The 23267-nt window shown below is 43.4% G+C and overlaps 2 protein-coding genes across 2 annotated transcripts in view; one reads left to right on the top strand and one right to left on the bottom strand.

Annotated features, from left to right (window-relative positions):
* The window catches only part of SV2C (synaptic vesicle glycoprotein 2C), a 268675-nt gene that overhangs the window by 153076 nt on the left and 92332 nt on the right, over positions 1-23267 (top strand). The gene's annotated exons all lie outside the window — the stretch shown is intronic.
* On the bottom strand, positions 12905-13871 carry LOC128587819 (RING finger protein 122-like). The gene is made up of 2 exons (XM_053594217.1): positions 13637-13871; positions 12905-13548 (listed from the first exon to the last, which is right to left on the bottom strand). Exons 1-2 carry the CDS (start codon positions 13869-13871, stop codon positions 12905-12907), a joined length of 879 nt encoding a protein of 292 aa, XP_053450192.1.

The raw sequence follows: 23267 nt of genomic DNA, 5'->3' as shown, positions 1-23267 counted from the left end.
GAAAGGATTAAAAATGTCCACTGGACTTTTGAAAAACTCAATACCAAAAATTTTACCAGACTTATCAATATTCTCCATTAATGTGAACAGATGAAACTGTCCTCTAAAGAAGCACAGGTTAGCTGACTAGATACAAAAATTCAGGCCAGATATTTGCTGCATACAAGAGTCACATGTTACCTTAAAAGACAAATATAGACTCAGGGTGAAAGGATGGTCATCCATATTTCAGGCAAATGGTAATCACAAAAAAGCAGGTATTGCAATTTCATTTGCAGATACATTAGGCTTTAAACCAACAAAAGTAAGGAAGGACAAGAATGGTCACTTCATATTTGTTAAGGGTAAGACTCAATATGATGAGATTGCAATTATTAATATCTATGCACCCAACCAGAATGCACCTCAATTTATAAGAGAAACTCTAACAGACATGAGCAACTTGATTTCCTCCAGCTCCATAATAGTCAGAGATTTCAACACTCCTTTGGCAGTGTTGGATCGATCCTCCAACAAGAAGCTGAGCAAAGAAATTTTAGATTTAAACCTAACCATCCAACATTTGAATTTAGCAGACATCTACAGAACGTTTCATCCAAACAAAACTGAATACACATACTTCTCATCAGCCCATGAAACATACTCGAAAATTGATTACATCTTAGGTCATAAGTCTAAACTCAGTAAATTTAAGGGAATAGAAATTATTCCTTGCATCTTCTTGGACCACCATGGAATAAAAGTTAAGCTCAGTAACAACAGGAATCTGCATACTCATACAAAAACATGGAAGTTAAATAACCTTATGCCGAATGATAGCTGGGTCAGAGATGAGATTAAGAAGGAAATTGCCAAATTTTTGGAACAAAACGACAGTGAAGACACAAATTGTCAGAACCTCTGGCATACCACAAAGGCAGTCCTAAGAGGGAAATTTATAGCACTGCAAGCCTTCCTCAAGAGAACAGAAAGAAAGGAAGTTAACAACTTAATGGGACATCTCAAGCAACTGGGAAAGGAAGAACATTCCAACCCCCAACCCTGTAGAAGAAAAGAAATAACCAAAATTAGAGCAGAATTAAATGAAATTGAAAACAAAAGAATTATACAACAGATCAATAAATCAAAAAGTCGTTCTTTTGAAAAGGTCAATAAAATAGATAAACCTTTGGCTAACCTAACCAGGAAAAAAAGAGTAAAATATCTAATCTCATCAATCAGGAACGACAAAGACGAAGTAACAACAGACTCCTCAGAAATTCAAAAAATCCTTAATGAATATTGCAAGAAACTTTATTCTCAGAAATATGAAAATCTGAAGGAAATTGACCAATACTTGGAAGCATGTCACCTTCCAAGACTTAGCCATAATCAAGTGAAAATGTTGAACAGGCCCATATCAAGTTCTGAAATAGCACCATCCATACAAAACCTCCCTAAAAGGAAAAGCCTGGGACCAGGTGGCTTCACATCAGAGTTCTACCAATCCTTTAAAGAGAAATTAGTACCTATATTACTCAACCTGTTCCAAAATATAGAAAAAGAAGAAAGACTACCCAACACATTCTATGAAGCAAACATCACCCCGATCCCCAAGCCAGGAAAAGACCCAACAAGAAAAGAAAATTATAGACCAATATCACTAATGAATATAGATGCAAAAATATTCAACAAGATCCTAACAAAAAGAATCCAGCAACACATCAAACAAATTATACATCATGACCAAGTTGGTTTTATCCCAGGGTCTCAAGGCTGGATCAATATACGTAAATCTATAAGTATAATTCAGCACGTAAACAAATTAAAAAACAAAGACAATATGATTCTCTCATTCGATGCAGAAAAAGCTTTTTGATAATATCCAGCATCCCTTCATGATCAGAACACTTAAGAAAATTGGTAGAGAAGGGACATTTCTTAAACTGATAGAGGCCATCTACAGCAAACCCACAGCCGATATCATATTGAATGGAGTTAAATTGAAATCATTTCCACTCAGATCAGGAACCAGACAAGGCTGCCCATTATCTTCACTGCTCTTTAACATTATAAAGAAGTTTTAGCCATTGCAATTAGGGAAGAAAAGGCTATCAAGGGTATCCATATAGGGTCAGAAGAGATCAAACTTTCGCTCTTCACAGATGATATGATTGTATATCTGGAAGACACCAGGGATTCTACTACAAAACTCTAAGAAGTGATCAAGGAATACAGCAGCGTCTCAGGTTACAAACTCAACATTCATAAATCGGTAGCCTTTATATATACCAACAATAGTCAAGCTGAAAAAACAGTTAAGGACTCTATTCCATTCACAGTAGTGCCAAAGAAGATGAAATATTTGGGAGTTTATGTAACAAAAACATGAAAGATCTCAATAAGGAGAAGTATGAAACTCTAAGAAAAGAAATAGCTGAAAATGTTAACAAATGGAAAAACATACCATGCTCATGGCTGGGAAGAATCTACATTGTTAAAATGTCCATACTACCCAAAGCAATATACACTTTTAATGCAATCCACTGTCATACTTTAAAGATCTTGAAAAAATAATACTTCGTTTTATGTGGAATCAGAAAACACCTCGAATAGCCAAGACATTACACAGAAATAAAAACAAAGCAGGAGGAATCATGCTACCAGACCTCAGACTATATTATAAATCGATAGTGATCAAAACAGCATGGTACTGGCACAAAAACAGAGAAGTAGATGTCTGGAACAGAATAGAGAACCAAGACATGAATCCAGCTACTTACCGTTATTTGATCTTTGACAAGCCAATGAAAAACATTCAGTGGGGAAAAGATTCCCTATTTAACAAATGGTGCTGGGTGAACTGGCTGGTGATCTGTAGAAGACTGAAACTGGACCCACACCTTTCACCATTAACTAGGATAGACTCTCACTGGATTAAAGATTTAAAATAATTTATTCACCTTTTCCTAACCATGTTTTCTCAGCCGTTCACGTACCATTTGAAGTTGTGGAGATGCATGAGAAAGTAGAAAGGTACAGGGCAGAATTGCTAAGACACGCCCCGGTGTCCTATGCCCACCATGCTGGGGGTCAGGGAGCCCTTGGCTTCAAATTTCCTTCACTTTGGTTCACTTTTCCTTATACAGTAATAAGATATATCAGCCAAGCAAGCGGTGGTAATAAAGTCTTTAAGAGCTTAAGAAATACACATGAGATCAAAAATTATCATAGTTTAAGCACAGCCATTTCTTTGAGGGAGTCAGCTTCATTGTTCCTGGTATGCAGAAGTGCGTGATTTGAGGAAGTCCCACAGGCTGATGCATAACCACAAGCCAGTTCCCCATGCTCCAGCCCTCCTGTCTCTCTCCTCCTCTTCTTTATTTAATAGGGGTAATAAAAAGCCTGTGGGGGAGGCAGCTATCAGCTGGGTGCAGATAGACCTGAAAGACACCTACCCAGGGATACCAAAAAATGTATACACCTGTTAAGAGCTGTTATTCATGTATTCGTTTTTGAAGTTGAATTGAATTAGTAGAGATGTGTAGTGCGGCATTCACTCAAAAGATGGCATAAATCCAATGAATGCTGTCGTCACCATGAGACAGGCACCACAGTCAAAGACAGTGACAACAGGAAGGTTGTCATTGGGGAGCTCAATGCTATTTTAGAGAGGTATTTGAAATTGGAGAATGTTGGTGAAGTATGATGACAAAGGAGGCGTGAGTATGCAACAGAAGCTTCCCCACGCCTAACAACTACAGGCATCTGGGATAAGCCCGAGATGCGTGGTGCTGCGAGTGATGTGCACAAGGCAAGATCCGGAGGCTGCACACAGCAGCAAGTCCTGGGCTTCTGCTGTGGAGTTGGAATAGTTTACACGCTCACCACGGAAGTCTACCAAACGGTGTGCATGTGATTGGGACTCAGCAGAACAAGTGCACATCGCATTCTTAAGACAGCAAAATGGGAAGTTTTCATCCCGAGATCATGACAGGCACCAAGACAGGAGAGCTGACCATAATGAGAATTTGCCAGGACAGTGGATAGGACGAAGAGGTACAACTGAGTCTCCCCCCTCATCCCCGTTCTCCTTATTTAACACCCCTAGACTTCTACCTATGGAGGACCTTAGAGGATGTGGTACCATAGAAACCAGCTACACTGGTGGTACTTCAGGAAGAAATTGAAACAACATCCTCAGTGATACAAGGGGACACTGTGGTCAACGCTGCTCAAGCTGTCATTTGCTGTTATCGTAAGTGTCTGGACGCTGATGGTACCCACTTGAGCACCTCTGGTAACTGCAGGAGTCAAATATGACTCGTAATCATCTTTCGTTATCTGTACATATCGAATATTACAATTTTAATACAGGTTTTTTCCTTTCGCAAAGTGTGTATACATTTTTTGGCACCCACGGTGTTTACTTTCTTTAGGGACTAACAGTCCTGCACAGACCTGGGAAGCACTTTTCAACATTCTCCTTCAATGTTTGAGGTTTGTGTAGTGAAATCAAAGCAGCTGCCTCCCCTAAATTAAGCCAGTTACCGTGGGTGGGAGGTCTTAACTCTTCCATTCAAGAGCTCCAGAAAGGGGGAGGAGAGCCTCTGTGTCCCAGGCACTGCACCGGGCATGTCATCTTACACACATGACCTTAGAATGGGGAAATAGGCTATTTTTGTTGTTGGAGAGACTGGCTCTTTATTTCAAAAAGACACATGTCAATATTCAGTATCAAAATAACGGCTCTATTGGTTTTCTCCTTCTCCCGGTGGGCCCCCAGGAGGCCACACCAACGGCCACATTTTAAGCCAGTGAGCTGCAGGATGTACACCTAACAGGCCTCACTCACAGAACCCTCCCAGAAGGGGCGCCTGAGCAGGGAAAGAAACTCTGAAAGGTTCTCAGTACACTGCCAGCCCAAAGACTGTAGAGAGCTCTCACAGCCAGAAGGGGTGGCCAGGGTGCCCCAAACCCAAAGAAGCAAGGTTTCAAAATAATGTAAAATTGTCAAAGTCTTGTACATAAGCTATTCGAGATTTCTCCAGCACAGATGGGTGCAAAGTACAATGAGACAGCACTTTTAGAGCTTCGGACCCAGAAAGGGGTAATGTGGGTAATGAGAAGAGTTTCATATGGCTAAATTAGTGGCAAAAACATAATTTTCTCTCTTCCAAGAAGGCAAGAGAACAATTATGTGATCAATTCACTATAAGGAGCACAGGCTCCGTTCTGTGTGTGGTTGGCAAGGGGGTAGAGACAGGATAAAAACTTGGTCTCAGCGGGCTTACCACCTTAATTTGGTCACGTCTAATGAAAAAAATAAAAAATAAAGTTGTCCAAAGCTGAAAACCTGAGCAGCATGCTTTTGTTGGGTTTTTTTTTTTTTTTTTTTGGCTAATGCCTCCTGGGATCACCTTTCTGGTTTGGCTGGGGCTTTGTACAGAGCAGCGAGGTTTCCCATGGAGGCATCTTTCCCTGGGCTCTGTTCAGCTCTCAGTAAGGCAGGCCCATACCTTTTCCTTCCTCTAAGAAGAGGGCATATGCATTAAGCTGAAAATTCACCTTCCAAAAGTGAGAAAGGGATTAGATCACTGCTTCACAGCTGGGGAAGTATTTGGGATGTTTCACAAATGGTTGCTACAACAACAACAAAAAGGTAGTTACAAAATGTGTGCATCACAACACACTTTTAAACACATTTTGCATTGTGCTCACCTTCCCTTAAATGTTGTTCCCAAAGATGTTCAGCTTCTAGCCCAGCTGGAATCTCTGGGAAGAGGCAGAGACAGTTTGGCAAAAAGGGGGGCAGGGGGGACAGAGAGGACAGCAAAAGGAGAAAGCAGCCTTCCAGTTAAAGATCAGCCCTCAGTTTAAAGGTCAGCTTAGGGCAGGCTGGCCTCGGGCAGAGTCAAGGTCAGAGGGAGAACTGTCAGCAGGTCTTTACAGTATGGCAATTTCCTGCTCTTGTGCTGATGTGAAGAACTGTGTTCCCTTGTTGATAACACCGCAGGTGACACTAGAGTAAGGGCTTGTGGCCACGATGCCATCCGTCCCTTAGGTAGCTAAGTGAAGCCTACAGACCTCTTCTGTACATTTTTTATATACAGACAGTAAAGGAAATGGGATTATAAATGAAACCAATTGGTTCAAAATACAGTTATCAAAATATATTAGCATGAAATAACACCATCCAGTGACAGGGCTAGTAGCTACCACAATTTTGAGGTAGATATGAGCATAGAGGCTGGAAATCAACTAATGTTTTCTTGTGAGTCCTAGGAAATGACTGGACCCTAGATTCTCTTCAGGATCCCACATTCCATTCTTCACTTAAGTTAAAATTAGAATTGAATGAATACAAAGAAAAAAATCAATTTGATGGGGCATAAACAAGATACAGGTTTTGTTTTAATCACATAAAAGAAGTCAGTGAGGGAGACAGTCCCAGGCTGGTAGGCAGCGCAGCGGTCACCATCTTTTCATCTCAATGCTCCTCCAGGCTTAGCACTTTTCAACTAATAGGTCTACAGTCGAGGCAGCACAAAGTAGTAAGACGCAGAAGAATATGTCTGTACCCCCATAAAAAATCTCCCTGGAAGTCCCATACAAATCCACCTTCATCTCATTGGACAGAATTTTTACACAAGGGAGTCTTGGAAATGCACCATTGCCTGTATTCTAAGCAGCAAGGAAAATACGAGTCAGGCTGGGGAGGAGCTGAGGAAACGCCGGGTTGTCTCTGCTGCACCATTCCATCTTTCTCCGGAAACTCTTTTAGGAATATGGCTGCATTTCATAATTTAAGCATGGCCCTTCCATGTCACTCAGTTTTTGAATGGCAGTAACAGAAGAAGGCTGTTCTGCCTAACTTAATTAGAGCAAGAATTTGTTGAAAGGATACTGGGTAGCTCACGAAATGGTCAAGAGGGCTGGAGAACCAGGTTCAGAAAATGGCAGGAGTTGTGCGATGCCTGTGACTCAGTGGGTAGGGCGCCAGCCCCATATACCGAGGATAGCAAGTTCGAATGCAGCCCCAGCCAAACTGGAACAACAACAACAAAAAATAGCCAGGCGTTGTGGCAAGTGCCGGAGGCTGTGACAAGAGAATCGCCTAAGCACAGGAGTTGGAATTTGCTGTGAGCTGTGTGATGCCACGGCACTCTACCGAGGGCGATAAAATGAAACTCTGTCTCTACATACAAAAAAAAAAAAGGAAAGAAAATGGCAGAAGTCAAGAGAATCCTTCCTTAGATGGCCGGCGTGGCCGAACTCAGAATCTCAGCACTCAGACCCAAAGAAAACACTTGTAGTTTAAGATGAGCCCAGATCACACAACGTCAGTTTCTAGTGCACCAAGGAACTTTTAATACTGTTTGATTATTGCTTCCAAAGTCACAAGGGGAAAGTTTTCTTTGCAAGATGCAACGCTTATGCATGCCACCTGCTGTAGTAAATCATAATTACCCAAGCATGACAGCCTCGACAAGTTACCTAGTACCCTCATTCAGATAACGTACTTGGCACAGGCTAATGTGTTTTGGGAGAACCTGGGCCCATTTGAAGGGATGTATAGTTTGGGATAGTGAGGCCTTTTCATGTTGGTTTCAGAGAATGCAGACAAGGCTCTGGAGAGCCCCAGCCAGGTGAATCCTCTGAAGCATTCCAGAGCATATCAGATTTCCCCAGTCCTCAGATCACAGGTGACTAGGCCCCTGGTCCTCCCTGGCAGACTAGGTCCCCCACAAATCCTGGAGAATGTGCTCTGTGGAAGAGGGGTAGGCACCTGTACCCCACAGTGCGTGAAGATATGGTGCCCACTCCAACAGCTGTGATGTTGGGGTTTGCCTTGAGAAAAAGTAGTGAATACATTTCATAGTATAAAAAATTAGTTTAAGGCCAGTACAGTGGCTCATACCTGTAATTCTAGCACTTTCGGAGGCCAAGGAGGGAGGATCACTTGAGGCCAGAATTTTGAGACCATCCTGAGCAGAAATGAGATCCCATCTCTAAAAAAAAAAGAATTATTATTATCTGGGTGTGGAGGCACACACCTATAGTCCCAGCTGCTTGGAAGGCAGAGGCAAGAGGATTGCTTGAGCCCGAGAGATTGAGGTTGCAGTGAGCTCTGATGACGCCATGGCACTCTAGCTCAGGTAACAGAGAGAGACACTGTCTCAAAACAAACAAACAAAAAATAGGGGGAAAAAAGTTTAAAAAATTAATGGCGATACTAAATTTTGGTGAGGATGCAGAGAAAACATCTTCCATGCATTGCTAGTGGAAACAAAATGTAGTGTGACTACGTAGGAAAATGGTTTGACATTTTCTTAGAAAACCAAATATACACCGAATGTATTACCTAGTAATCACACTCTTGGGTATTTATCACAGAGAAACGAAAACTTATGCCCCCAGGAAAACTTCTGCATGATTGCCCATACAACTTTTTTTTGTAGCAGCCCCAAACTGGAAACAACCAAAATATCCCACAGTACCACAGAATGCGGCCTGGCAATGAAAGGAAACAAAACAATGAATGCAACAGGTGTGTGGACCTCAGTGGCATTTTGCTGAGTGAAATAGCCAATCTCAAAATGCAGGTTTATGCAACATTCTAGAAATGACAAATGCAGAGATGGAGAACAAATTAATTGTTGGCAGCGGTGGGAGTGATCAGGGGAGGGAGTGGGTACGACTCTTCAGGAGCCCCATCAGGGAGAACTTTGTGTCAATGGAATAGCACAAAGTGGTTACATGGATCTACACATGTGAGAAGATGGCGTGATGGCGTAGAATGATACATACACATTGTATCGATGTCAGTTTCCTGCTTTCCATATTGTACTGTAGTTATGTCAGATTCATTATTTTTTTTTTTTGAGACAGGATCTCACTCTGTCCCCCAGGCTGGAGTGCCATGGGTGTAATCACAGCTCACTGTCACCTCAAACTCTGGGCTCAAGCAAGGCTCCCACCTCAGCTTCCTGAGCAGCTAGGACTATATATGTGCACCACCATGCCAGGATGGCTCAGGCTGGTCTCAGACTCCTGACCTCAAGCAATCGTCCTGCCTTAACCTCCCAAGTATCTGGGACTATAGGCATGCCACCACAGCTGGCTAATTTTTCTAATTTTTTGTAGAGACAAGGTCTCTGTATGTTGCCCCGGCTCATCTTAAACTCCTGGCCTCAAGAGATCCTCACATCTCAGCCTCTCAGAGAGCCAGGATTACAGGTGTGAGCCTACTGTGCCTGGCCTCAACAGAAATTGTTACGTATATCATCTTAGCATTCTAACAATCATGGAGGAAAAACCAACGGTGTTATTCCCTTTTCTTAAAAGGAGAACTTGTTGCATAGAAAGTTAGTCACGTCCCAAAGTGACACAGGCAGTGGAAGATCAGACATCAGAAGCGATGTTGTGACCCTCAGTTTTTTGTTTTTTTGTTTTTTTTTTTTCAAAATGTTCTCTAGACATGACAAAGCTAAGCAACTATTCCAGAAAGCAACAGGGACTAAGCATGTTGTCTGGAGCCATTCTAACCACCGCCAGAGGGTGCACGCATGGCTGCGCCTTATCTGCCCAGGTGAAACTCTCACACCCACTTGCCCTGCATTCTGAGACCTAAGCCTCCATCATTTGCCATGAGAAAAAAACAATCACTTGCAGAGATTTTTGTTATTTAAAAAATTATCATTGTGAAGATTTCATAAGAGAAGAGGTTTTTACATTACACCACCTATAACCTGCATAAGGTAAATCCTCATTTGACCCGTGTTTACCTCAAGGGCAAGGTCACATCTTCTCTCCCTCACTGCAGAGTGTGTGACTTAACTGGGTTCCCTCTCCTTCCTCCAGAGTCTAACCACTACCCATCCACTCCCCTGATTCTGCTGAGAAATCCAGCTCTGCCCAGCTTCTGCCGCCAAACTTGCGCACCCACCTGTACTAGTCTTCTCAGGCTGCCATAACAAAATACCACAGGCTGGGGAGCAGGCAACAGAAATTAATTCTGGAGTCTGGGAGCCTAAATCAACATGCCAACTGAGTTGGTTTCTGCCCTCCTTCTTGCAGTGTTCGTACGGTGGGCGGGAACAGTTAAGAGAATGAAGGGGAGAGAAAGCGGCATATCTCTCTTTTTCTATTCTTATAAGGCCACAGTCCAGTGGGATGAAGGCCCCACCCTTATGACCTCGTTTAACTTTAATTACCTTCTAAAGATTTTATTTCCACCTTTGGCCATATTGGAGATTAGGGCTTCAGCGTGTGAATTTGAGAGACATAATTCAGTCCATAAAACCACCTGCTGTGATCTTAGTAAAGGGCCCTCCAGTTACTAGAATTACCTTCCCCTTTGAAGGCAACATTTTTGTTTTTGCTAATGTTTTTATTGTCAGATACCTACCGCAAACCTTACTTAAACACTAATCTCTTTTCTCTTTAAAGGAAGGTCTTGCAATATGCTTATGACTCCGTAAGAACTCATCTCATTTCTCTGCACATTCTATATTCTGAGCTAGACAAAATGTGTGTGTGTGAGTATATGTGCATTTGTGTGTCTTTCTTTAAAAAGAAAAGTTCTGAAAATACCTTTGCTGGGCTGAATTTATCATTAACCTAATTAGATCCTTTATCTAAGGCTTACGATCAACAACATTACCAAGTCTTGGTAACTAACTGCTGTGCTTTTGAATTAGCTTTCACCTGGAGGGACATAAAAATCATCATCACTTTCTAAAATGCTCCTTATTTGAGTGTCATAACCATTCCCCAGACTTCCATAAATAATATTGGACTGGCTTAGAGAGCAAGAGAGGCTTTCAGTTTTGTGGGAAAAAATTGAGAATGCTCTCTTCTTATCTTAGAGTACAATACAACCTGGGTATCATTTTTCTTCCATACACATAGTACAATCCCCAGAAGGAATACTCCCTTAATTTGCCCAGATTATTAAGGAGAAAAGTTGTGGAACTACCCATCTGTTTTTTATAAAAACAATATCCTTTGTTTTAATATAATCAGCAGAGGCACTGGTGCTGAGTGACCTGGTGGGTCCTTGTTCTCTTAAGAGATGAGTTAGTGTGTATATTTGATGCAGTTGTTTCTTGGTCAAAATCAAGTGTAGATTTGCCCTGAGTTGCTTTGAAAGGGTCTCAAGGGAATCCAGGGAGACCCTGTGTATGACATCTTAGCAAATTTGGCCATTCAGCACCACTGGACTGTACTGAGGACCCTCTATAGTTCCCTGAAGTGCATAGTTAACTGCCTAGAATAGAGCTTTGGAGAATAGATTGCTAAATAGGACAGAGTTTGAGGTTGAAAGCATGGCAGGGAATCTAATTATGCAATGAAGCGATCTGTAAAGGGATTTTCTCAAATTGGAAGGTACTTCTTCTTTAGGAAGTGCCCAGTCGTGTCTGCGACATTGGAGCACGTTTCCACTTGAGGACTGATTGAATGGCATGATCCTCTTCTTCCTCATTCCAGTGCTTGACCTTCACAGCTCTCTTCAGCTGTGCTGCCCATCACGTTGGAGAAGGGTACATGACCAAAAGGAAGGGGTTGGGGCTTGGACAGGACACTTGTAAAAATATTGGAAAACAGTGAGCCTGAGACTTGATTGGCAGAGAGGTGATAGCATCAGGCTTGAAATCCAGCAAAATAGAAGAAGGCATAGATAGTATGGCCACAGACAGCAGTGTGGGTTAGAGCAGGGTGGGATGCTCTAATCCTAATCAAACAAGAAAATACTCTCCTGTAAAGTAGCAGAAGCAGAAGTGAGCAGTTAAACCATCCATGTATTCCTTGCCCTGTCTTCTCAGTGATTAGCAGCATCTGTTGATTAGATAGTTGGTGTGGGTTAGGAAATCGGTTGAGGACCCAGGGACAAATTTATTTTCTCTATCTAAAAGATCTGACCAAGAAGTGGATTCTAGGACTTTGCCTCCATTATATCTAAACTAAGTAGGATGGAGCATTCATTTAAATTACTTGGTGAGAATGTAATGTTGCATTTTATTTTATTTTATTTTAGAGAAATTTGTTAAATTTAATTCTTTAAATACATAAATTTCTCCCACCCTCACCCACTCCAGGGAGGAACAGAAACCACTCTGACTCCATTCTGGGGATCCCATGTAGACAGCCTGAGATGGTGAGGACAAAGTATAAAAATACTATTTACAGAGGGGAAGAAAGTGTTTGCTGTACCCTAATCTCAGACACCCTCCTCCCCAGACCCCTTTTGATCCTTTAAAAAAAAGCCCCTGGGAATCAATCTGCATATAGAACAGGCCCATCTAAAGGGGCCTGCAAACCCCAACCTGGACTAGGGAGCTCTGAGGTTAGCTGAGAAGATGGAGTAGCCAGCACCTCAGGTCCCAGCAGGGGCAGGGCTGCCCCTCAGGACCCTGCAGCCAGCCAGTCACCAGCCAGCTTTTGTTTCCATAGGTCTCATGTAAACGTTGACTTTTCCCTTGAAGATGTCCCTGGTCTTCTACTTCATACAAAGTCTCCCTTGCGTCTGGGGGAGGTACTTGGTTCCTTGATCTTTCCTCTAACCTTCCAACGAAGGAGTCGGGGGGAGAGGGAAGGTTGTAAGTGGGGCAGAGTCCATCTCGTTCCTCCCAGGTCAGGGTCACGTGTGCCCCACAGGGGAAGCTTGAAAGGGGATGTTCTGCATGCTCTTGACAGGGGAGAACTCCTTTCCCCAGAGCAGGTTCAAGGCAGGCAGACAGTCTGGTACCAGGATCCAGTGGTCTCCATGAGTGATGCCACCAGTACCGAGGAGCAGGGAAGAAGGCTTCAGGAGGCAGGAAGGTGGGGCAAGTCTGATGGTGGAAGACCAGCCCTGCACGGGGCTCCCCTTCAGCTGGGTAAGACTGTCACCACCCAGCAGTTTTGTTCCTTGGAGCTGTGTCTACAGGAGGCAAGAGAGGCGAGGCCCTCTCCAGTTCTCACTATGGAGGGAGCACTCACACAGCTCATCCAGTAGGATCCCAGTGCTCTGGGCGGCCTCCGTGGGGCCAGCAATGGGCTTGTTACACATGGGGCAGACACATCGCACTTCCAGCCACTTCACTAGACACTTGCGGTGGAAAGCGTGTTGGCACGGGAGCACGCCCAGCTCGTCCTTGCCCTCGAAGTCTTCCAGAAAAACTGCACAGGTCTGCCCATGTAATTGTAAGTTCTTGGCATCACCTTTAAGGACCATCTCCTTATATCCATATCGTTCACTCTGTGCCCGGTTTCGAAGTTTACTGATAAAATAGCAGCAAAAGATGAGGCTGAGCATGAAAACGAAGATGCCAGTGCCAAAAATGACCACGTAGATGTGGAGGGGAAGGTCTTGGAAACTGATGGGTGGCGTTGAGCAGGACTTGTTGGTGCTAACCAGTCCTAGGCCACAGAAACACCCGATACACCACTGGAATGGGTGCAGCAGTGAGGTCTCGCCGGCTTCCCGAACAAACCGACGCGGACCGCGTGCCAAGGGGGCGGGTGGGCGCCCCGGCTGTCTGGGGGGGGCTTCGCAGGAGGGCACGTGCAGTGCGCCACAGTCGCCTTTTTCCAGAAGCCCAACTCCCTGAGGAGTGGGGGGCTTTGGCGAGGCTGGTTTTCAAGAGCAACGAAGAGGGAAGAGGAAACAAACAGAAAGTCTCCCGGAGCAGAGCGCCGCAGAGGAACGCAAGAGGGGCCCGGAGCCGGGAGATGCGGGCATCCAGGCGGTGGGCGGGACCTGTTGGTCGGCAGAGGGGCCAGCCGACCAGCCGTGGCAGGAGGCTCCGCTCAGGGGCTGCGACGCCCAGGGGAGCGGGCTGAGACCTAATGTTGCGTTTTAGGTTTAGCAAACACTTATTGGACAGCTGGTCTGTGCCTGGGCCCATGCTGGGAGCCAGAGGTGCGTCTAGGCTAAGGTGGGAGTGTGGAGAAACTTCTGATCTGAACCAAGAAAGAGCCCTGAAAACTGAAAATCCGTTTTAGTCTATAGAGTCAGAGTATCACTTCCTCAAATACTGTGATGGATTTGGGAGTTGAGCCTTGCTGGGGCCACGATGAATTCTATTTTGTTCTTTAATTCACAGTTGGGGTTACTAGTTAGAGGGAGGGCACGCATCAGCCTGACGGGTTGGGTAGAGGGCAGGGGAGGAGCTGGGCAGAAGGGGAATGGGTTGGGAAGGGTCCAAGGAATCCTGGTTTCATCTGGCTTGACAGTTTGACTGACATGCCAGCTTAAATATCTTAGGGACCAATAGGTGACATAAGTAAATGAGGCTGGCAGAAAAGGGAACAAAAGTAAACAAGAGAACTCACACTCTCTTCACAGAGTTTGCAGCCCCTGAGCCGCAGGTAGCAAATTCTAGCCACATAGATATTGAAGCCCAATGTAGTCAGATCTGATTTCCCAGGAAAAGGCAGAATTTAGGATATTTACACAAAGCCTCCAATTTTTAACCTTCCAGGTTTTTGTTTATCCTTATGGGGACATGATTTACAGATGTGGCAGGTAAAATAATGACTTCCCAAAGATGCCCATGTCCTAATCCAAGGAACCCGTGAATGTGTTAAATTACATAGCAAAGGGGAATTACAGTTGCAGATGAAATTAAGGTTGCTAATCAGTTGATGTTAAAATAAGGTTCTGCTGAATTAGTTGATGGGCTCAATCCAATCACCGGGGTGCTTAAAACAGAGGGAATGGGAGGAAAGAACCAGAGGAATGCCAGCGTGGGCAAGGCTCATCTTGGTGCTGCTGGCCTTAAAGATGGGACAGGCCCTTGAGCCAAGGAATGTGGGCACCTGGGAAAAGAAGTTGGAAAAGGCAAGAAAACATATCCTTCCTGGAGTTCCCATAAAGAACACAGCCCTGCTAGCACCTTGCTTTTAGGACAATGAGACTTATTTGGACTTATGACCTCTGGAACAGCAAGACAATGTTGTTTCAAAACACCGAATGTACAGTAACTTGTTGTAGAGCAGTAGGAAATCAACACAACACACAATAAAATTCAGCCATTCTAAGCGTTAAGCTTTGACAAATGTATACCACTGTGTCCCCACCAGTCCAGTCAGGACATGGAACAGTTCTGTCACCAAAAAGTTCCCCGGTGTTTCTTTGCCACCAATTCCCTCACCCCACCCCTGGCCCCAGTAAGCAAAAATCAGCTTCCCATCTTTTCTAAAATTTTATCTAAGTGGAATGATACTGTGTGTGATTTTTACGTCAGGCCACTTTGATTTGGTGTAATGCTTTTGAGATTCCCCTGCCTTGTTGGTATTTGGCAGTTTGTTCCTTTTACTGCTGAGCAGATTCCATGGGGGTGGTGGGCTGCAGTTTGCTGCTCTTTTTGGTTGTTCACAGTTTAGGGCTATTATGAATAATGTTGGCATGAACATTTGAGTACAAGTCTTTGTGTGAACAGCTTTTATTTCTCTTGGATTAAATACCTAATAGTGGATTACTGGATTGTTTGGTAAACTACTAAACTGTTTCTAAAGGGGCTCTGCCATAATTCTCCAAAGTTTAAGTGTTGGCAACTAACTCAAAATGTTTTCAAACACTGTAGGGCCTGAACAGAATCCCCCTGCAGGCTGGATGCCTGATTTGGCCAGGGAGCTGCCAGATTTAAGATAAGCAGAGCTACACTGGCCTGGAGGGAAGAAGATGGGGAAGGAGGGACAATGTCTCCCTGGGAGCCTTGAGTTGGGCATGAGTCTCAGAATTAGGAGTAAAGCAGGTGCGACTCCCATGGGCACTGGCTGGAGGGCACCTGGGAAGCAGTTGTGCCTTAAACCAAAGGGAGTTGAGTGGAGCCTTGGAAGGATCCAGCAGGAGCATAGGTTTGTTCAGAGGCTGGATGTGAGCAAGAGGTGCCTGAAGGGGCAGAGCCTGGGCAGCAGCCTGATGAAGGGGAAGGGAGGACCTTAAGGGCCTCCAGAAGGGACGGCAAGGTGCCAAACATCCGATTGGCAAGTGATGACTCCTGACATGAGAATTACCCTTGGTGGTTTATGAATATTTTCAGAAGCATCATCTCATGAAGCAGATACAATCGATTTATGTGACAACCTGTCCTGCACAGAGGCCGGCTAGACAGAAGACACCAGCAGTGAACAAGCAGCGGGGTCAGGTCGTCTGGGGACCATCTTTCCTCTGTCACTGTGGACTGTGCTGAGGCACTTCAAATCAGTGGTGCAGTTTCTGTCTTGCAGTGACAGAGGGCAAGGGTTCCATGAGAGAAGAAAAGTAAGACTATGGGCAGGGCATGTCCCCATTCTGACTCAAAGGTGGTGTCAGAGGAACCATTAACCCAGGGCCTTGCCACAGTGTCCCCCTGCCCCATTCCTGTGCCAGTTGCACACCTCTGTCTTCAAGAATTTTCTTTATCACTTCAATAAAAAACAAATATAAGTGGCTTTAATACTCTGAGCAATTTGTGGACTCTTTAAGGGCAGAGATGGAGCCTTAGTCTCATTTATAACCTCCATGGCACTGAACCCAGTACCTGCACCAGACTGGCCCAGAGCGAGTGTTTGCTGGATTGAGTTACAAAGCCCTACAATAAATGACCTGATTGACTGCTTGAGACAGTTGCTCCCCCTTCTGATCAGTTTTGTTGAACAATCTTGTGCTGTGAAGTCATTTTTTCCCCTTGTGCATCTGCATTTTCAGGAATAGGCTCCCACCCGGCGGTGGGTCTGGCTAATGGGCACTCATTTTGTTCCTCTGCGTCCCACTTAGTGGAATTACAAGCAGCTCTCCCGCTGCCTGAGGTTTTGTCATCACTAAGCTACTGCCAGATTATTGTAATTGAACATGGCCCTCAAGCTTCTGGGGGTTTTCTCTCTGTCTGTCTCTCTCTCTCCTTTCCTAGCCTGTGCCTCATATTTTGATTCTAATGCATTGTATTGGTGGCCTCCACAGGCTGCTCAAGGCATCCAGACTTGCATTTATTTAATGTGCCAGGGATTCATGGGGGTGGAAATTCCCTGCTATTAAAAATCAAGTCCAGCCACATCAGGTTCACTGGGCGTTTCTGGAAGAAGAGTCTGTCAACACGGTAATGATTTGAACAGGGGCTAATATTCATGGCTGAAGAGTGACAGGGCAGAAGATGGCTGTAGTGACCTGAGAGTTGGTCTGTCACTCACAGCAGAAAAACTACACAGTAGAGAGGGTTTAGAAAATCAAAACTTTGACCGTTGTGCAGGAGGGAGGTCTGTCTGATGCCGACTCCAGGAGCGCTTGACAGGACAGTGAGAAAAATCCAGAACTGAGATGCCAGAAACTTAAAGCAAAGGAACTATAAGTCCATCCTCCAGACTTCATGGTTTTATGTGTGAGACTGAGGGAGCTCTCCCAGGAGGGATGAGAGGAACTGAGAAGTGAGAGTTGGGGAGATACACCCCCCCACACAAGTCCCTGGAATAAAAGATTTGGTGCCAGTAGCTTTCTTCATTCATATTTATTGAATGTTTATCATATGCCATACACTGTTCTAAGGAGTGAAGATATATTCTTTAATTTTTACAGCTATCCTGTGAGGCAGGTACTAACATCGTCTACATTTATAGGTGAGGAAACTGAGGCCCAGAGAAGTTAAGTGACTTGCCCAAGGCCACCCAGCTAGTAAGATGGAGCTGGAGTCCAGATCCCTACAGCGCGTTTCCAGATACCACACTCCTCGTGGCTTCCCTCCACTGTTTCCCATTCTATGGGGCTGACTCCCAAGAAGCCACCTGTCCTTAGTGTGGCCCATGCCCAGCTTTCTGTCATAGACTCCTCAAGTTCAGGGACAATGCCCTCTCCACCTCCCCTAGGAAGGGCCCTCCAAATGGGCCACCCGGGAGAGCTGGAAAATTTCTAGAATGAACATTTGCATGAATTGTGGCTGAAAGCGGAAACCCCTCCGACACTCACCATCCTCACCCCTGCCCCCTACATCTGCCAGGCAGAGGACCCCAGCCCAGTGAGGGCCATTCAGAGCCCACCCGCCCAAATCTGACTTTGCAGTGCCCTTCGTCACTTCAGAGCTAAGGATGTCTGGACAGGCAGACTTGGCTCCTGACTTTCCAGTTCCTTCCTTCCTTCCGGCTGGATGATTAGAAAGGGGCGGGAAGGTAGTGAAATGGACAAAGACCAACTGCTCCTTCCAGGCAGTCAGTCCAAGCCCTTGGCCATCTTATTCCATCTGGACTTGAGGCAAGCTCTTTGGTGGGGTCAGTTAGTAGGAGCCATGTCAGCTGACCCTCATCCTTTAAGACTCTTTCCCACCTTCATGCTCCTCTGCATGTAAGTCTCTTCTTTATCAGTTCTTTGCCTCTAAGTTCCAAACTAGAACTAGTCCCTGCCTGTCCTGTTTAGAGAGGGCTGGATGGCGCCCAGCACAGGAGAGGGGATATATATGGATGGTGTCCTATCCCATGAGGTTCTACTGGCAGGAGCCAAAGCCCACCCTCCTTCTCACAATCATGCTGAGACTGGGCCTCAGTAACTGGAAACTAACAGTGATGGAGAGGATGGGCAGGCCGTTAAACTGAGGTTCTTCTAAAGTACGTGCAAGAGTGTGTAGGCTGGTACAGTCATTCTGCAGAATAGTCTAGTGACTCTGTCAAAGCATACTCCAACCCTTGTGTATACCCAGAGAAATTCTCATGTAGATGCATAAAGGGCCACATATAAGGATATTCAGAAGTGATGTTATCTGTAAAAGGAGATAACTGAAGCAATCTGTCCATCGCTCGGGAAGTGGGTTTGCAAAATATGATGCAACCTTTGCACAGATTAGAAACAATCACGGCCACACCATACGTCATAATAACAGTGATGAGTAAAAAGAGTAATGAAAAAGTGAGGACTCTACCATGTAGCCATTGTGTAAATGAAACGATAGACAACTTATTTCATAAGGATTTATTCAAGTTCAAAGTCATATCTAAAACACATCAGCTTTGTGGGTGGTGATAGAAGGGAAGGCGAGTGGAGAATGTTGATAAAAGGGATAAATAACAATGTATATTGTTTGCACAATGGAGTGTAATCAATTCAGTCCTCTGCTTGTAAGGTCCTAAGGTTGGAATTCATTGTAATCACTCAATTACACAATATTGTCTTAGTCTCTATTTTCTTTCTTACTCCCCTGCACTTTTGGTTTCTCCAAGCCTTAGTCCTGACACACTCTGACTGGAAAATGTTTACTACCCTTACTTACTTCTAGCTTAATATTCTGAGGTCCAATGATAAGTAATTTGTAAAGGCTAAGGAATGGATTAGGAGCTTGCTGAAGGAAATTTCTCTGCCCAGTGCAGGAATCTGCAGTGTTAATCATAGCACCTGAGAACACAGTATAGCCACAGTCATTTCCAAGGTTGCAAAACACTTCCCATCAGTTTTCTTCAGCCTTCAAAGATGCTGGTGTTACAGTCCCCATTCTGTGTTGTAGATTATTAAATCTTATTCCTCCTGTCTCCCTGAAATTTTGTATCCTTTGATAAGTATCTGAGGTGATGGATTTGTTAATTAGCTTGATTTAATTTTTCTACACTGTAAGCATATATCAAAATATCACATTGTACCCACAAATATATAATATATGCAATTATTATTTGTCAATTAAAAAAGAGGCAGGTTTTAATGTACTGATGCTGCTGGAGCTCATGGCTGGTTTTATTTCTTCTGGCCTTGGGAAATTTGTTATTGAATTTTTTTTTTTCGTCACGACAGTGAAACTGCGTTAATCCACAACATGGAGGGACAAGCTCTTTTAGGGAGATTTCTGTACTTATTTTAAGCAAATGCTCTTTCATTGCTTTAAAGTGTCAGACATTGCCATAGGCAGGATGAGTACAGACATATCAGTTTGGTTTATAGTATATGACTGCATCGTATTATTCAATAAATATTTAAATGTAATAGAACCAGTAATTTAGAAGCATCTGTGATGTTTCTACAACTGCCTAACATAGCAATTTAAAATTTACTCTTTTGATCCAACAAAATTAAGTGTATATATCAAAAAATTCACACTGAGCAATACGGTCACCATTGTATCAGATCTGTATGCTTCTGAGGAAAATTATGACCAATTCTGAAGCACAATTTCAAATTGCATGCCCATTTTATCAAACATATTCAAGATTTGCCTACATGGTCTTATACAAAAAATCTGATAAATTCTCAGAGGGAAAGTTCTTTTGGAGTTTTTGACTCCGTAAGAATGAAATGCTTTGTGTCTTTGGTACTGTGATTTCCAGATGGGAGGGATCCAGAGAGCCGCGGTTTTATTCTGATATATTGTTCTGCTCCCTCGATGGAGTAGAGGTTGCAAATAATGACCTGATTTCAGACTTCTGTTTTTACTGGTCTCCTGCAACATCGCTGCCACTGTCCTAAAAAAAAAAAAAAAAAAAAAAACCAGGCATGCTGTCACTCTGTGAGCAGAATAATTTATAGTTGATTTTAGGGAAAAGGTTCTTGATCTGCTCATCTTTTGCCCTTCTCCCTCTGGTGCAGACTTCAGGGGGAAATTGAAGCTTCCTTTGTGCAGTATATTATAACCAATCCAAAGGGTGCCCTGTGCTTACTGATTCTAATGAAAGGTTATATGGGTGAGTGATTTCACACTGTTCATCCTGCAGTGAGTGTAATCAAGAGATAAAAGCCAGAGCAACTACACCTGCTGCCCAAGCTTCCTCAGAGTTATTTACTGCAGTTTCTCAGACAAGGCTGTTTGATTGGTGTAGGTGAAGCACATTTGTGTTTCATTTTGCTTTTAAAGCCAGCTAACATTCAAATTTTCCAGTAGTTATTAATTTGGCTTTTTTTTTTTTTTTTTTGGTTACTGGGTTCCCCCCCCCCGTTTTTTATTTAAGTATATTTAGGAGTATAAGTGTTGTTTGTTTGTTTTTTGTTACCTGGATGAATTGCATAGTGGAAAAGTCAAAGGTTTTTAATATATCACTCAATAATTTTCCACCAAAGGATCAGAAAAAAAGATAAAACAAAAGGAGATTTACCCATGGAGGAAAAATAAAGTAAATAAAAAAGTGGTGATAAGACACTTTACTGACATCTTAAAAGATGCAGTGTCAAGGTTTAAATAAATATCCTTAACAGACTGCAGCGACGCCATGAAATGTCTTGGCAGCAAAGTAAACAAGACTGCATTCGATTTTCCTTCGTTAGGTTACAGATTTTTCTAAGGTGTAATATACAATTTTTGGTGGAGAGAAACACAGAAAAGCTTTCTGTATCACTGCTGAGAGAAAATATTTCTAAAGCTGGGCCATTTGTAGTATGATGTTAAATAAATTCATGGAGAGAGATTGAAATTACAAAAAAAAAGTCATATCATTGTAAAAATTCACATCCAAAGAATGCTGTATTGCAACCAGTGTTTGTACTGTGGCCAAAACGCAGGATGCAGAATCTTGTCATTGAAGTATATTATCTATGCTTATATTGGAAATCTCAGGTTATCAATTTCATGCATTTCCTTAGTGCAAAGACTGAATTAACATAAAAAATCTGTTGACCCGTTCTCAGATCCAGAGAAAAACATCATAATTTTACAAATCCACATTTTTTTTCTTTTCCATTTAGCTCACAGATCCTTTTAGTACTTTTCATTAATTGTGTCTCCTGCAGCTGAACATGACTACTTTTACATCTAAATTGATTAAAGTGGAGAAGAAACAGTTGGTGATATGAGCTATCTCCCCCTACTCCACCAATCCTCTAAGAAATTAAAGAATTTCTATATAAAGACAAAGTCGTCATACTCTAGAAATGGTATACTGCTGAGTTCAGTTGGGGGGGGGCACATTTTCTTACAAACAAATCTCTTGCTTCAGCTAAGCTGTTTTTTCTCTAAGACCGTGGCTCTCAACCTTCCTAATGCTGCAACACTTTAATACAGTTCTTCCTGTTGTGGTGACCACAACCATAAAATTATTTTCATTGCTACTTCATAGCTGTAATTTTGCTACTGTTATGAATTGCAATGTAAATATCTGATATGCAGGAAGCCCTCAAAGGGGTTGCGACCCACAGGTTGAGAACCGCTGCTCTAAGATAAAATGAGATAACTTTTTCAGTGGCGGGCTCTCTCTGCACCATGTCATCACCATGCCTGAAGGCTTTAATACAGCTCCTTAATTATCAAACAGAACTGGCTCTCTGGCACGATGGAGTGCACAGAAAGGCTACTTTGGAGCTTCAGAACGTATTTTGTCTTAGTTAATTTTTTAAATCAAACTAACATATGTCCATAGTCCTAAAAGTCAAATACTACTAAGAGATCATAACAAAAAATACCAGTTCTGTCCTAACCTTTCCCACCCTCAATTTCTTCTCAAGAAAACTTTCAGTTTTCTATAGAGATATTCCCCCACCATCTTCTGTTCTGGAATGTCTATCTGTTGGGTGTGGGAATACCTGGATTGATGCTCTAATATTTATTCTCATCTTTCCTACCGTCCATCTCTTGGTCTTTTTGTTCTACTTTCTAGAAGTTTTAACTCTACCTTCTAACCATTCTATTGAGTTTTCTTTTCTGCTGTTACTGTGTTTTTTATTTCTAAGAGATCTCTGTATGTATTCTTGGCCCTTTGCTGTGCAAGCTTGAATTCTCTCGTGACTGTATATATGCTCTGTTACATTGCTGAGGATATTGACTGTGAGGTTATTGGGGGGGGTTGGTGGTGATCAGTGTTTCGTTCCCTGTATTATCTGTTCTTCTCAGTTTCCTTATTTAGACAGTGTCTCCCCCTGTTGCTCCAGGTAGAGGACAGTGGCATCGTCATAGCTCACAGTAACCTCAAACTCCTAGGCTCAAGCGATCCTCCTACCTCAGCCTCCCAAAGGAGCTGAGGCTACAGGTGTGCCCCATGATGCCCAGCTAATTTTTCTATTCTTGGTAGAGATGGGGTCTTGCTCTTGTGCAGGCTGGTCTTGAACTCCAGAGCTCAAGTGATCCTCCTGCCTCAGCCACCCAGACTGCTGGGATGACATGTGTGAGCCCCTGTGCTTGGCCCTGAATTTCTTTTTTCTTTTGGTCTCTTTCCTGCTTGTTGCTTAATTAGGCATTGGAAGTGTTTCTGTTTCAGAAGTGAAGCACCAGAAATATGACTGAAGACTCTGGATAAGAGGAGCCTGTTGAGTAAGAGTGGAGGTTGAGGGTAGCTCATAATCAGATATTCTGGCAACAGGCAGCCTCTTTCATTAAAAGATCCTCTAAAGGGCGGCGCCTGTGGCTCAGTCGGTAAGGTGCAGGCCCCATATA

The sequence above is a fragment of the Nycticebus coucang genome, chromosome 1, assembly GCF_027406575.1.
Source record: "Nycticebus coucang isolate mNycCou1 chromosome 1, mNycCou1.pri, whole genome shotgun sequence".
In the NCBI taxonomy this organism is placed as follows: Eukaryota; Metazoa; Chordata; class Mammalia; order Primates; family Lorisidae; genus Nycticebus; species Nycticebus coucang.
This window is presented reverse-complemented; position numbering and strand designations above follow the sequence as displayed.

What these genes read in the sequence shown, in the direction of transcription:
- LOC128587819 (XM_053594217.1), bottom strand. Translation starts at nt 13,871, where the DNA reads ATGGGCCCAGGCACAGACCAGCTGTCCAATAAGTGTTTGCTAAACCTA. An exon ending in TCTGCTCCGGGAGACTTTCT is followed by an intron (nt 13,549 to 13,636) that starts GTTTGTTTCCTC and finishes TTCTGGAAAAAG; the next exon opens with GCGACTGTGGCGCACTGCAC.